The sequence below is a fragment of the Cyclopterus lumpus genome, chromosome 24 (genome assembly GCF_009769545.1).
Source record: "Cyclopterus lumpus isolate fCycLum1 chromosome 24, fCycLum1.pri, whole genome shotgun sequence".
NCBI classification, from domain to species: domain Eukaryota; kingdom Metazoa; phylum Chordata; class Actinopteri; order Perciformes; family Cyclopteridae; genus Cyclopterus; species Cyclopterus lumpus.
Window position 1 is genome coordinate 13,895,857 of NC_046989.1, and position 15,819 is coordinate 13,911,675.

The following is a 15,819-nucleotide window of genomic DNA, read 5'->3' on the forward strand; positions in this document are numbered from 1 at the left end:
CTAAGCAAAACAAAAGACAAATAAAAGACAAACACAAGATATGAAGATGTAGCGATTGGTTTCTAAGTTTTATTCACTGTATATTTCTAGATCAGACATCAAAAAGTGCTTCACAATAAAAGAGAAAAGCAAGACACACAGAGAATATATATATATATAATAAGTATAAAAATGGGAGATAAGAAAAAGATAAAAATTAATCAACAGGTGGGTTTTAAGCAGCTGTTCCCACAGTGATATAAGAGGTTGAACATTACCATAGAAATATCAGGCAACAGAATCCATTTATGGTTTCTTGTAAAGTGTATTTGACCAGTTTTCATCTGATATTTCTGCTGTTTGCTTCATCAAATCCTCCGTTTACGTACCTTCAAATTGTAGTTGACTGGTGAATAATTAACTGTGATCTCATTAACCATCAAATAAACGAGGGGCTTAATTTCCAAGGCTCTGTCTAATTAACTCTCTGATTCATTTAGGCGGCCATTGGTGAAAGCTGTAATTAATTATCCTGGTCCTCGCGGCATCATACAATCTTTCTCTGTCTGATTTTCCCTTGCTTAACCTTTTTGAGTAAAGTTGCTGTATTTGTCACGTACATATTTGTATTTGTACAATATAATACATATATCTGTGACATACATCTGTGAAGATAATTAAATATCACTGATCAATTGAAATGTGGTGCAGGGATTATTAAATGTAAACAAAAGGCTAATAAGGCGGTGACAGTTCACTGCGTTTTAATTAGCCTCATAACGACATGCTTGTGACATGCGTCGAAATCTCATTTCCCTGCAGATTTCAGCCAACAGATAGCATGTGATGTCTCTGTGTGTATGTGTGTGTGTGTGTGTGTGTGCGTGTGTGTGTGTGTGTGTCTGTCTGTGTGTGTGAGAGACATTCAAATATGGCTGATAATGGGACAGTGTGCCAGGAATACTAAGGTGTTTTTAAAGATGTCTTCCAAACATTGGGTTATAAAGTCCTGCTGTCTGTTTTGCCTGCCAGCCACAGACTCACCTGTTGTTCCAGCCAGTCCCAATCACTTTATCCCCACCGATCCGCACACCTGCTCCCTATTTATACAGCATCGTGCTGTCAATCCAGGCCTTTTTCTTGTGTTGGCTAAATGCCTGTATCTGTCACACATTAACACGTTGCATTTTCTCATTTTCCTGCATTCTCCTTGTTTCTTTGTGACGTTGCTGAATGGCATAAGCAGGCTTTTGAGGCCTCCTCGTATATGTACCAGCCCATTTCCACCTACTGGACACAACGTCAGATTATCTATTGAACAATCCCAGACCATCGCGTTTAATCTTGAGCGTGGGTTTAGTTTTTTGACCTCTACCCGAGAACAACCCGGGAACAACCCGAGAACAACCCGGGAACAACCCGAGAACAACCTGAGAACAACCCGGGAACAACCCGGGAACAACCCGAGAACAACCCGAGAACAACCCGAGAACAACCCGAGAACAACCCGGGAACAACCCGAGAACAACCCGAGAACAACCCGAGAACAACCCGAGAACAACCCGGGAACAACCCGAGAACAACCCGAGAACAACCCGAGAACAACCCGGGAACAACCCGGGAACAACCCGAGAACAACCCGAGAACAACCCGGGAACAACCCGAGAACAACCCGGGAACAACCCGAGAACAACCCGAGAACAACCCGAGAACAACCCGGGAACATGACCGTCATACAACATTCATATGACCTTCATTTGTTTTTTACCTTTAAACACAAGCTTGGGGGTTTGATCCCCATCTGCCCAACAATTAGTGTGATTATGTGAAGAATGGTTGTTCCCGGGTTGACCTTAAGGTCATATGAACAACCCGAGAACAACCCGGGAACAACCCGAGAACAACAACAATTGACTTTTTGTGTTTAACATAACTTTTAACATCTACCGTCTCTGATCTGTGTCTTTGTCTCAGGTGGTGCGTGACCAGATCACCCACTGCACCATGAAGCTACGCCAGACCACCGGCATGATGGAGTTCTGCCTCGAAGTCCTCAAAGAGAACGATCCCAGTGGATTCCTCCAGGTATCTGATCCACTGTGTGTGTGTTGTGTGTGTGTGTGTGTGTGTGTGTGAGATTGCAGTGTAAGATCAGGCATCATCTGCCTGTCTCCCAAAGCAACTGGATAACAAAACAATATCTTAGCTGTGACAAAGTTACTCATTCTTGAGTCTCTTTTGGAGAATTGATGATCATCATGAGAAAATAAATAAATAAACAGCACCATTCTCTTTTAAAACCACAGGTAAGACTTCACTTTCAGAGATCGCACACAAGGCATAAACAGTATGGGCTCTTACTACATTGAAAGAAATCTACTTTTATAAAGTATTTACAACCAAAATGGTAAATATAAAAGTTAAAAGGAAGAAGGAAGCAAGGAACTTAGTGCAGGGAGCCTCTGATGTTTGTGAAGCCTGCACATCTAAAAACACTACGCCGTCTAAGGAAGACTGCGAATAACAACATCCACACACACACACAAACACACACACACACACACACACACACACACACCACAGCAGCATCTGATTTGCTAAATACTGAAGCTGATCTATTTTTAATTGACGTGATCAGCACGTTATCAGTAGGCTCAGATGCATAGTGGCCGATCAATAGTTATTGATCCGTACATTGTTAGGTCAAACTGAGAAAGGTCAAATGTGACATGTGCACCTGCTTATACGAAAGATGTGAGACTTTAGGTTTAATGTTCGGTTTGGGGTCAGGAACACAGTTTGATGGGACTTTTTATGCAAGGCTTCTCTGTCCAAATCCCCAAATAAGAATGAATTAACCCGGACACAAGTAACGTGACTCTGTACAATTTAGTTTTTCATATCTTGCTTGCAAAGCTCATATAGCTTATAAGAAAATATGGTAAATGTAATTTGGAACGGTTACAACCTCAATGCTTTTCTAATATTATTATTGATATTAAATGAAATTCTAGTGTCTCTTCTGGTTGTGAATCATTTCTCTTCCTGGAAAGAGATAGCAAGAGAGAAATAGAGTGATGTGAAAGGGAGAGATGAAATACAGATCAAAGACACTCCTGAGGGACACACACACACACACACACACACACACACACACACACACACACATCCATTTGCTTCCATTTCATCTGAATATTTTATAATGTATTGATTATGTGGTCCTTTATGGTTGCCAACATCTAAATCCTAATTAGAGTCTCTTAAATTAAGGGAGGATATCACTTCACATTTGTAAATACAATACAGTTTGAAGGGATCTGAAGTGAGGAAAATTAAGCTAAATTAAGCAATTTGCGCTGTAATGCTCAAGGATGAATTTCCAAATACTAGGCTCATGTTTTCAAGAAGATCCCATCACTTTTATTTGGCACTTGAGAGCAGTTCAATGTAATGTATTCACTTTTCCTCCCTTGTGGCAATACAGCTCTTACCAGCAGATGAGGGGTCTAATCCTGAGCCTTAAATATTTGCACTAATGTGTAATAAAGCCAGCTAATGGAACTGTACCCAGAGCAGAGAAGCTGTTCTCTCTGCCAGGAGGGAATCACGGCCCTGCAAGCCTCGAGATATTGAGTTCAGATGCTCTCATTTCCTGTGTTTGTCTTTTCACGTACTTATCTTCCATCATTGTGTACATGTGTGCTTCAACCTTTTTATACATATATGTGTGTGTGTGTGCGTGTGTAGATCTCAGATGCTCTGATCAAGAGGGTCATATCATCTCAGGACCAGTGGGTGAAAGGGGCCCTGGAGCCAAAAGTAGGCCCTGAGTTTGACCTCACCCTCAGCACCGACTCGCTGCTCCAAACCATCCTGCAGCTGGACTTCTACCAGGGCAAAGGTGAACACACTACCTACTCAATTGTCAATTTCTATTATACCTTTGTTAAACTGTATTGTACCTTTATTCTAATTTCTATGAATTGTTCTGAGTCAACTAATTGTATTCTTAACTTCTCTGTATTCACACTTGTATTTAAAGGAGCACTAGTGAGCTCATAAAGATGTGTGTGGGGGGAACTGTCACCATCCCTTTCAATGTAGCTGAGGCAGAGAGATCCTGACTTATATTACATAGTATGGGTCAAGCTCCACTCCATTTGATCCTACATTTTCCATAATGCAACTGATTGTGTCACTTGGTTAAAAGAAACACGTACATTTAAGTGTCAACAAAAAAAGGTTTTCAAAATGGCTGCTAAACTGCCGTCATTGGCAGTTACATTGAAATAAAACCAGAAATGAACACAAATGCACTCCGTTCAGTTCATTTTAAAGGAGCTAATTTAGGCAAATTAAATGATGTTATTACAAGGTTAGCAGAGGGGGGTAACTATCTTGGAATCAGGCTTGAACGCTCCCAAGTCATAATAATGGGAGGATTTCCTTTCCTGTTTCCCTCCCATCCTTGGTTAACATCCATGGGTTATTTTCTCAGCCACAGCTACAATTTTATTTATATTGCCCAACATCACAAATCACAAACGTAGAGGCTCAAGGGGCTTTACAACCCGAACAGCATACAACACCCTCTTCTGTCCTAACTTTCAAATTGGATTAAGAAATACATCCCAAAAAACTATTTTTTAATGGGGAAAAACAGGAAGAAACCTGATGAAGAGCAACTAATGAGGGCTCCCCTTTCACGGGACAGAATAACCAACAAATTACAGTATGGTGCACAAACATACACAAACATTTTTTAAAAAGCCCCTTAATGTTGTATTTGAAAATCATAAAACATATAGTTTTTGTTGCTCTTGCCTTCAGAGGTCTCTTCTTGCTGTACAACAATGTACAAAGCTGATTAGCTATTCATTGGCTGTTGCTACCCAGCAACCAGTTGGCGTGCATGAGTAAACACAATGTCCTTTACTGGAGTCTTAGAGATCTCCCTGATGTATTGTTAATGTACATTAAATATGTAATCAGCACTCTGCATATCTTATTTTAATACGGCTCAACTGGGAGATAAAGATCAGGGGGGTTTTCCTTCGCAGATGTTGATTGTTCTTTAAGTCATGAAACCCATCTGTACGTTTCCCCCCCGTCACGTCCCATTGATCATCAGGAACAAAGCGATAGAGTTTAAACATGGAGCATTTTAGTCTTTGAAATCCTGAGCAACTACACAATTTCTGGTTCATAAGTAGCCTGAAATTATTCTCCTACATTATAAGTTACCATTGTTCGTCTGAACTGAACGAGTTGCTCTGGATCACTTGTTTTTTTCAGTCTTGTAAATGAACAACAGCTTATAAACTCAACCAACTAAACTCTGGTGCAAACACTACAGACGTGTGTCTTTCCCATTTAATTATTACCAGATTACACAGTTGTTACCAGGAAACTTCCAAGGAAGTTGTTGAGAAATTAATGACCTATAAAATAAAGCATCAGCCCCTTTTTTGACCAATGTTACAACCGGGCTCAAAGACTGCAACATGAATGGGGCACCAGACAAGTTAAAAAGAAATAAACACATTTATTTATGCTATAAACTAAACTATGGAGAGTCAGTAATCAGTAATGTCAGCATGTGTGAAAATGTCTGAAACAAACAAAACAAATCAGCAGCCTTGTCAGCCAAGGAAGAGCCGACATCCCTGTTCATGTGTTGAGTCTTTACAGCGGGAATGCCGACCAGACTCATGCGTGGCTCATCAGCTGACGAGCAACAACATCAAGGTCTAAATGCTGTTGCAAGGCTTTTTTATTTTTATTTAAGTGAGATTAAATATACTGGAAGCAGTCCAAAAAACATCAACCATGTCTTAGGTTTTATTGTAGGATCCTCCTCAGAATGCTCACACCCCCACATTTCTAGAATATCTACTGACCTTAGTGCCCTCAATTATAGATAAATCTGTTTTAAATTTTGTTTATTACTACAGCTTTTTATGCTATTGCTGCTGCATTCACATACTACCTGAGAATATACTATAAAACACTTCAATCCAACAGTGACAAATAATGTAGGTTTTAGTTTTCTTTATGTAGTTCATGTTACATGAATAAATAAAAGGTGTATTTCAAGTGTTCAAATTTTTTATGCGCTCAGCAACCCTCACACTCAGTAGAAAGTCATTTTTATGTGTGATACAAATTGAGGGTAATAATTTGTAATTTAAACTCTCACTCTGTGAAGTCAAATGTCGAACAGGAAAGAAAGATTAACAAAAGTACAAAATAAGTAGGCTGTTCAAAAGTAGCAAAAGTGCCTGTTAAATTTCAGTTATATGCTTTAAGTAAATATTGACGAAAGCAAGCAGGAAATCAAATTACTTGAAAAGACCAAACCTTCATGTTTGTCGTCTTTGTATAGTTGCAGCGTTTTCTGATCTAATATCAGATATTTGGGGAAAGAACTCCAAATGTGTCCTAATATGCAGATGATATAACATTTTACACTGATGAAATGTACAATATTTACATCTTTCAAAATGACTTATATGCATTTTCTGATTTAAGAAGTATTTATAAATTATAATAGTATGACCTACAAGTCAATGATATATGGTCACAACAAAAAAATTACATATAGTTTGCAAATGAATGATCATAAGGCTTTTGTGTTGCTGCTGTTGGTCATTTTGGTGACATGGCCCAAGCGCTTCACTGCTTCAAGTAAATATTTGCCTCTTGTCAAGTTTCTAATGCATTCAATCTAAATCTCTCCACTGGTGTCACTGTCAGTTCCAGCTGCTTTATGTGCCATCTTCTGTCCATGTGCTCTTGCATTAAAACATCCAAACCAACGTCATATTTACAGATGTGCAGGAGAATCCGTTATTGAAACAAATGCAGGCAGCAGACAGTGGTGAGGCTGAGCTGGAGACTGAGAGCCCAGGAGGTATTTCAGAGACTCTACTTTTCACAGTGAACCTCTGTTTTCCTTCCTTGAATTGATTCCGTCACTCCTTCCTCGTCCCACTGATAATGGTTGGAAGATCACTGGTCCTTTTGTCCCACAGCGTCTATCTGGTCTCTGCATGGTTATTGTTTTCCAGCTCCTCTCCAATGAATGGCACCTCTGCAGAATAGTGCTGCCTTCACTGGAGCACGTTTCCATACAAGTTACAGAAATGTGTAGCCTGAAGTACTTCTCTGTTTTCCATGCTATTCTTTGCTTACTAATCCTTTGACTTTTTCTATGGAAATAATATTACTCTTTCAGTGTAAATATAATCAGAAGAAATGTGTATTCAACATGATCCCCAAATGTCAGAATTGTAATTATTGAATTGTTATATGAAATAAACAATTAGGATAATCTTTTTTTCAATTCGAAAAATCTTAAAATTAAACGGGAAAATATGGATTTAAAGCATAGCAGACTTCAAATAATAAAAGGAGAATATCCTGCTGCAAATATGAACTCAAATGATAAAATGTATGCGTGATCTTGTGGTTGTGCATGAATCAAAGAACTACTTTGGCTACAAATACTGTCACAAATATTATAGATATTGATAAACTGAATCGACGAGTGCAGTGTACATCACATCAACCCTGTTGTTCCCTCTGTCATGACTGCTGCCTTTCCTCTGTTTGGTCTTAAAAGATCAGATAACAAATGAAGAATTGATGAATGAAGCAGAATTCATCATCACCCTGAGATCTCCACTTGTGTGTTCAGTGGTTATTTTTACTCTGATGTTGTTGTTTGTGTGTTTGTTTCAGCTCCTTTTGGAATGCAGTCATGTCCTGTTTGTGAGCACACGTTTTACCACAAGGGTCCGACCGATAGGACAGGATTTTTATTAGACAATCCTTTGATATCATTACCGGAATGTATTAGTCTGTCTCGTCAATAGACAGTTTGCATCTCAAGACGGTCTACATATCATTTGAGAGGTTGTCCCACCGTTGCAATAACACTTACTACTTGTAATTTGGGGAGAGAAGCAAAGAAATAAGCAAAATAGTGTTCAAATCAATGCTGCTGGAGATTTCAGTCACATGGCCTACTTAAAGCCTCCTCCGATTCCCAGATGTTGCCCTGTAAATGAACCCGGACATGTTTTTATCGCCCACTATATCTACAGTAAACCCTCTTTCTCTCCCATCAGTTTGTTTAAAGTCATGTCATGTTTCCTTTTTGCTCTTGTCTATCCACCCTTTCATCTCTCCCTCCTCTAAACCCCGCCCATCCAATTACAATCTGTAAATCTCATCCATCATTTTCTCCTCATCAGTGGAGCCTGGAACCTCGGTGCCGGCGGCTCCTCTCCTGCAGCTGGAGAAGTGCTGCACCAGGAACAACAGCGCCACCTTGGCCTGGAGGGTGACTGCGCCCTCCGTCAGCACCATCGAGGGCTACATCCTGGAGCTGGACGACGGCAACGGAGGACAGTACAGGGTCTGTGCCTCGCAAGAACACACACCGAGTTATAATGCGTAGTGGGCATCAAACAGAGTATACGACTTATCACTAATATGACATCATGCAGTAAATTGTCACGTCTCTGGGTAGTCTTCCTTTTGATTTTATTATTAATTATCCATATGCTGCTCATCTCTGACTAAAGCCAGATGGTAGTTTGTGTGTGTAATACAAGAGTCATCAGTAAACATGCATTTTAAGTGTGCGAGTCTTTACTAATACTTGAGTCCATGTATACATCGTCTGTGCTTAAGCAGAGAACAAACATGTGCATGCATATAATCTGCATTTGAAATGATGCTTACTGAAATGTGTGTGTGCCCCCAGGAGGTGTATGTGGGAAAGGAGACAGTGTGTACTGTGGACGGCCTTCATTTCAACAGCTCCTACAATGCCAGGGTGAAAGCCTACAATGCTATCGGTGTGGGGCCGTACAGCAAGACTGTGGTGCTCAAGACCTCTGATGGTAGGCAGAATGTGTGCGCGTGTAAGTGTGTGTGTGTGTGCGTGTGTTTGTGTGTGTGTGTGAGGGTGAGTGTTCTACAGCCAAATTGGCACTGCGTGTCTGCTAAAGCAGTGGTTCTCAACTGGTCTGGCTGTGGGACCCACCATCACCCCTAAATGACAAGCCGCGAGAACGGTTAAGGAGAGGGGAGTATATGTAAACAATAAGGAAAAAAGAGGAAAGGGGAGGAAATAAGAGGAAAGGAAATGAGAGAATGGGCAAGGAAATGAAAGAGGGGAGTGAACAATAAGAAATTAATGTAAAAGGAAAAGGTTAGAGAAGAGACAGGAATAAAGAGTGACAAAAAGAGAGGAAAAATAGTAATCTAAAAGAAAAGATAAGAAAGGAAGGGAAAGAATATGAAAGGAGGAAAAGACAGAATAGGCAAGAAAATAATGGTGGATAAGGAATGGAGGAAACAAAGAGTGAAGAAAGAAAATGAGCAAAAAAGCTGAAGAGGGCAAATGAAGGGAAATAAAAGAAAATAAAGCAGTCAGAAGGAGGATGAAAAAAGGGATTGATGATGAAATCTTCCACAACCACAGTAGGATAAAGGTGAGAGTCACACTGAGGCGCTCTATCTCACTTTGCCAATTTCAGCAACAATGGGCATTAGTCTGTTTTCTGACTGATAACCGTTCATCCCTCCCGCCCTCTTTTTTTAACTTTTCTTTGGCATTTTTCTCTCTTCGCCAACTCGCCCTCTTTTTCCTCCTCTTCCTGCAAATACACAGAGAAAAGAGGCACGGCGAGTGAATGAGCAGGCGGCAGAGGCTGCAGAACAAACACAGATCTGTATGCACAATTTCTGGAATATGTGGTATAAATCTTTTTGTGTGTGTGTGTTTGTGTGTGTGTGTGTATCTGTAATGTCACCACTTCCAATTCAATGATGCAGCATATGGTTGTAGCCAGCTGAAGAAGCATTTCTGCCTTCAGGCAGATGTAGTAAATTCATCCCTGATGTTTCTGTTCAGATTGTTGTTGTGCCTTTAGTGTGTCTGTGTGTGTGTGTGTGTGTGTGTGTGTGTGTGTGAGTGCGTTTTTCCTGCAGCTATAAGCTCCCCCGCACACTTATGCCCTGCCAGACAGAGCGTTATATATATGCCATGTATGGATTTCCAGACGTAACTCTGTGCAGAAGGAACCAACTGACAATTTGTGTGTTAATGTGGCAACAGACACCTTTCCTACCAGCTGATGGTCGTCCAATCACAGGGGAGGCTGAGAGACCTGTTCAAAATGACATTTCATCTCAAGCTACTTTTCAGCTTCATGAGTCCGAGCTATTTATTGTTTACAAAAAATGAATCACATAAGGTGTTGACAAAGTGTGCATTTTCCATTTCCTTTCAATTCTTTAGTTATATTGTGTATATTATTGTCTTAAGTATATTGATTATACAACAATTACGTTCTGCTTATGTAACAACATCAGCTCTGTTTCTTGAGACTTTGACTAATTGGTTTTTAAGTCATCATTTTAATTATTTTAACATGTAAATGTTTCTTGTTACATATACATACATTTTTACGTTTTAATACAGCTAAATAAGTTGGTAATATTATTAGATTTTTTTAATCATTATATAACGTTATCCTGACATGAGTATTTGAACATCTTTTATTATGACGCGGAGTTATCCTTGTTATAAAAATAGCTGGTTTTAGTTTTCCACAGCAGTGTATCCATATTGTTCAGGATAAAAACAATGAATGATGCAAAGCTGCTAATATGATATTACTGCATGCTAATGTCGACTCGTCGTGACTAGCTGTTGTTTCCCTCCTCCAGTGGCCTGGTTCTCCTTCGACCCCACCACAGCTCATCGGGACATCGTCCTGACCAATGAAAACCAGACCGTGACCTGCAGCAGCTACGACGACCGCGTGGTGCTGGGAACCGCTGCTTTCTCCAAAGTAACACACCTGTTATCTGTCTTATTGATTTGGGGGATCCAAACATCAGTTTCCACACCACATTTAATAAAATCTATTCTACGTCTTGAATCTCAGGGCATCCACTACTGGGAGGTCCGCATCGATCGCTATGACAACCACCCTGACCCTGCGTTTGGCGTGGCGAGGATCAACACCATGAAAGACATGATGCTGGGGAAAGATGACAAGGCGTGGGCCATGTATGTGGACAACAACCGCTCCTGGTTCATGCACAACAACTCCCACACCAACAGGTAGGTGGATACTATATTGGTATTTCGATGGGAGCCACCAATAGCTGGTATTACATGTCAAGTATATATCATAAATACAAATACAATCATTTAAAGTGAAACAAAGCCACCTCACAGCCATAATTGAGAGCATGCTCACCTCACCTGCAACAGTTTGGTACGTGGTATGTGATATTGATGTCGATGTTTTGATGTTCAGACACTGCCATCATGAGTTTACCCATCATGCTGTACCAGAACCAAATTCAACCTCAATCGTGTGGTCATTAATAAAAAAAAAGTGATTGATTGAAATGCACCGAACCAAACAGGTTTTCTTCAATGGAAAATTTGAATCAATATCATTATTCAATAACCAATGAATTAGCCAGTTAGTTACAGCTTTTAAACGTGTGTGCCTGATTAGAAACTGGGTTTACTTCTTTAATTATAAACAACAGCAGGAAGCAACTTTGTACTCTCTTCTTCTACACACACATCAGTATGACACACACACACACACACACACACAGAGACATCAAAACATATATCTGAACCATCTCTCTCAGTTTCACAACGTAACAATCAAACCCTCATTAAACATTTATTTACATCAAAAGCTGGAGAACAGCTGACTCTCCACAGCGTCCAACAGCCTGTGACTTTATTCATGTCTCTCCATCTCGGACCATCCAGGCGACGGCATTCACTGTGCATCTCATGTTCTTAAACACATATTGATTCCTTCGTGTCTCTCAGAGCGCTGACTCTCTCTAAGGCCGCCATGATGCGTTTGAAACATGGCCACCGGCATGCTTCCATGTGCAGAGGCGGTTTCACAATTCCAATCACACTCTCGTCCCTCTTTCAGGATGAAACGTGATCTTAGAGTGAGATCACAGTTAGTAGTCTGAATTCCTGAGCTGTTGACGAGCTTGTTAAAACAAATGCAGCTCCAGACCCGTGGGAAAGCACTTTATTGTCACATTTGGAATAGAACAGGAATATTATTCAGTTTGGTCCACAACTGTCGGGAAAGAATGTCGGATGTCAGTCTCCCTGTTTCAATGTGTTCCAGACATGTTCTTATCGCATCCTTTCACACGCAAATTAATCTATTTCATGTTTTGTGTGTGTTTTTGTGTAGGGCGGAGGGAGGAATCGCCAAAGGCTCGACTGTTGGCGTCCTGCTGGATCTGACCAAACGCACACTGACTTTCTTCATCAACAAGGAGCAGCATGGACCGACTTCCTTCGAGAACCTGGAAGGGGTCTTTGTACCCGCCGTCAGTCTCAACCGAAATGTGCAGGTCAGTGTGTGTGTGTGTGTTTGTGTGTGTGTGTGTGTGTGTGTGTGTGTGTGTGGGGGTGTGTTTTACCCGTCGTATGGGGAAATACTGATCTAAGTGTAAGTCTCCAGGAAATTAATTGAAGTAAATGTTATGTCCCCTAAAGTCATGAAAACAAGACGTGTGTGTCGTGCAGGGCAGTGTGATCTTTTTAGTATATGTGTACATCTTCAGACAGTTATTGCATGAATGAGCACAATGAGCGATTATGGGAACGCACTTTTTGTTACCAGAGCTGCTCAGACCGGTCATAGTCGTGTCAAAGTGCACTGAAGCAAGTGTTGTAATGTTTAGTCGTGCACTTTGAAGTCACGCTCTCGGATTTGCTATACTGCTTTTTCTCTGTATTATATCACTTTAAACTGAATATTCTAAATAAACAAACAATTGGATTTAAGAATGATTTCATGAATTGAAAATAAAAAATAACCAAACATTCAGTCATAGGGCTGGTATATGTTGGACGTATCTCCTTTTCATTTTGCATTTAATATCTCCTGATTTCCCAAATAAAGAAGTGATCCTATTTGCAGTGTGTGATCCTGCTTCCAATAACATGAAGCACTTGAATATAACATCACGTTGTTTTTCTGACAAGTGGGAGTTTAGGAGGACCACTTGGAGGCAAAAAAACACACTTTTTTCAAACTCATGTTACATAAGTTTGAAACTCCTATAAATATTAACAACTGAGAAATGTCAGCTGATTGGTGATTTCTACCAAAACAACGGTGAATATTTGGTAGTCCTTAGCATTATTACATAAGCATTGCTGCATCTTAAATCATCTTTATCCTTATATTTGCAAAATGGACTTGTTTGAAGTCACAAGAGGAATAACAATCAGGAGAGATTCAGAACAGACGTGAAATAGTTGCATGGAGAAAGCAGTCAGACGGAGCAGTTTTACATTTACAATACAGAATGCAATCAAGGATTACAAAAGCACATCATTACAAAACCACAACAAAGTGTACAGTCCATGCATCATTTTTTGCAAGCAGAGAGTCAAAGTGTGTGGAGAAAGGAATCTGTAGGCGCACGGCGTTACCAAGACTGTATTTCCTAAATCCACATCATCACTATTCCTCCAAACTCCAAGCAGTCGTCAGATATGTTCCTCAAACTCAAGCGTTCATGGACTGATCTCCTCACAGTCGGAGTCTCAGATGATCTGCTCTGCTCTTCCTTTCAGGCGACCTTACTGACGGGCCTGGACTGGCCAAAGACGAGCAACCAGTAGGGGACCCTCCCTCCGAGCCAACGATGTCATATGCAGTCCGCTCCCACGCGGGCCTTTTCCCAGTCAGATGGGATTTACCCGTCTCCCATTCTTATCAAGGTGTTCGATGTGAGACCCCGCTCCATCATTTGGGGACGAAGGAATACAATCTGGATTATTATTGGCTCTTAATGCAACGATTGAAGCTTGTGGACATCACTACAGAGATGACTGGATTGCCATACTTCTTTTTTTTTTTTTTACATCCCAGTTTTTAACCCCAAGAACATAAATCATTTATGTTATCGTACCTCGCCAAAAAAAGAGACTGAACTAATCGACTAGCTCACTTTGACATAATCCACGGGGACGATGCCCACACTGTGCAGTGCAACAATGTCGTACTTTGAAGTTCTCTATTTGAGACTTTCTAAGCTTTATGATTCCATGTAAGATGTACCATCAGAAAATAGCATCACAATCAGTTTTAAAAAGTCCAGAGGCAACGAGGTGCTTCTCGTTGCTCGGCTTCTCTCTCGGGTGTCGTTGCGGCACACGAGGAATCAAGTGGATGAAGAAGAGTCTTTAGGAGGAGTTGTAGTGGCACCGCGGGATGTTTCCCTCATGGAATATTTAAAAGCAACACGATCAGTGCACACTTTGTTTTCTTCCTTTCTCTCGGTTTATGGCTCAAACTGCACTGCCTTTTTTCTGTTTTTCCCCTTTTTCCTTCTCCGCCTACAAAAAAAAAGGCAAACAGATTGATGCTGTTGTCAAAGAGCTCTATACAAGCTGGGGAGGATTGGGCTCGATTCCATTTCATTTCCCCAGTCATGTGACCGTTCAGCAAAGCATGGGGTGTGGCCGCTCTGCAGGGGAAAATGTTTTGATTTTGCAACCTTAAAGTGGTAAGTTCATTTGGGTGCATCTCAGTGGTGTCTCCAAGTGGCCTGTCATTGTCTTTTTAAGAAAGGAGGAGTTTCTGGAAGAGTGTTATTTACCACTCACAGTGTTTGAGGAATAGTTTGTTATTTTTGGCACACTTGTGCGATATAACATATTATATAGTTATATTCAGAAGAGCTGGCTAACGGATTTGGTTTCCTTTGGTCAGAGCACTCCACTCTGAATTAAGCTAATTGGCTGCTGGATGTAGTTTCATATTTATGCTCGAGACATGAATCTCTTATCATCTAATAAGTGTGTTTCCAAAAATGCCTAACGATTGACATTAAGTTATGTGAATGCAATTTGACTGAGCAGCACAAGCTTGTAAGGACTAAACCTTTAGAGGTTAAAATACGCCTGCAGCATTTCATACAATGTTAAGGATTGTGTTAATTTGGTTACCAAAACTACAAATTCCAACTCTCAGTTGTACCTTGTCTGTTAAATTAATAAAGGTGTGGGAACGAGGATGATTAATGGCCAACAGGAGCATTTCCTGGCCTGATGTTTCCCCTGCAGCCTCTCCCAGGCTCTGTTTTCACCCTGACTCAAGAGGACATGATTTCATCTCGAGGGATGAATGTCAGAGAAAACGCTGAAGCCACAACTCACTTTCTATTATTTTAATTTGAACAAGACCAACAGCTACTATAATATATCAAAAGTAGAGGAGCAAAGTGGTTGTCGCATGGTAATGTTCATCATCTCTCAGTCTCTCTGTAGAATCTCTTTCAGGCATCTTTAATACGTCGAGCTGAACATGATCTTGAAAAGTCAAATCAGGAGAAGCTTCGCTCGCTGCTATTGGATCCGGCAGCAGCTCCAGAATCCAACCAAACCCACTGTGACTCCGGATACAAGATGCTGTTTGAACATACAGCATACCCCGTGTATATTTCACGACTAATGTGGCAGACGTTTGCTGATTTATTTAGTCTTTATCACAATATCTGAAATATTTCTATTCCCTGTAATGTTGTGTGTGAGAGAGAGAGACGTACACACCTGCCATACAAAGATTGGGCTTATGTGTGAATGGGAAACAACAAACAAATGTAAATATGTGAGTTATGACTATAATGTGAGATATTAAGCATGGATTAAGCGTCAAACAAGTTTACAAAATATCAGGAGCTGTAATATAAAGAGTGTGCTGCGTCTTTAAAATGAGTGATGTTAAAGCCAACTGCTACGGC

At 40.5% G+C, this 15,819-nt stretch overlaps 1 protein-coding gene across 1 annotated transcript in view; it reads left to right on the forward strand.

Annotated features, from left to right (window-relative positions):
• LOC117727435 (E3 ubiquitin-protein ligase TRIM9) overlaps positions 1-13,826 on the forward strand; it is a 36,506-nt gene extending 22,680 nt beyond the window's left edge. The window contains exons 4-11 of the mRNA XM_034527741.1: positions 1,954-2,064; positions 3,727-3,880; positions 8,238-8,401; positions 8,753-8,891; positions 10,726-10,850; positions 10,947-11,125; positions 12,252-12,414; positions 13,649-13,826. Coding sequence (XP_034383632.1) covers positions 1,954-2,064; positions 3,727-3,880; positions 8,238-8,401; positions 8,753-8,891; positions 10,726-10,850; positions 10,947-11,125; positions 12,252-12,414; positions 13,649-13,696 — 1,083 coding nt within the window. The 3' untranslated portion in view covers positions 13,697-13,826. The remainder of the gene's footprint in view (positions 1-1,953; positions 2,065-3,726; positions 3,881-8,237; positions 8,402-8,752; positions 8,892-10,725; positions 10,851-10,946; positions 11,126-12,251; positions 12,415-13,648) is intronic.
• The last annotated feature ends 1,993 nt before the right edge of the window (positions 13,827-15,819 follow it).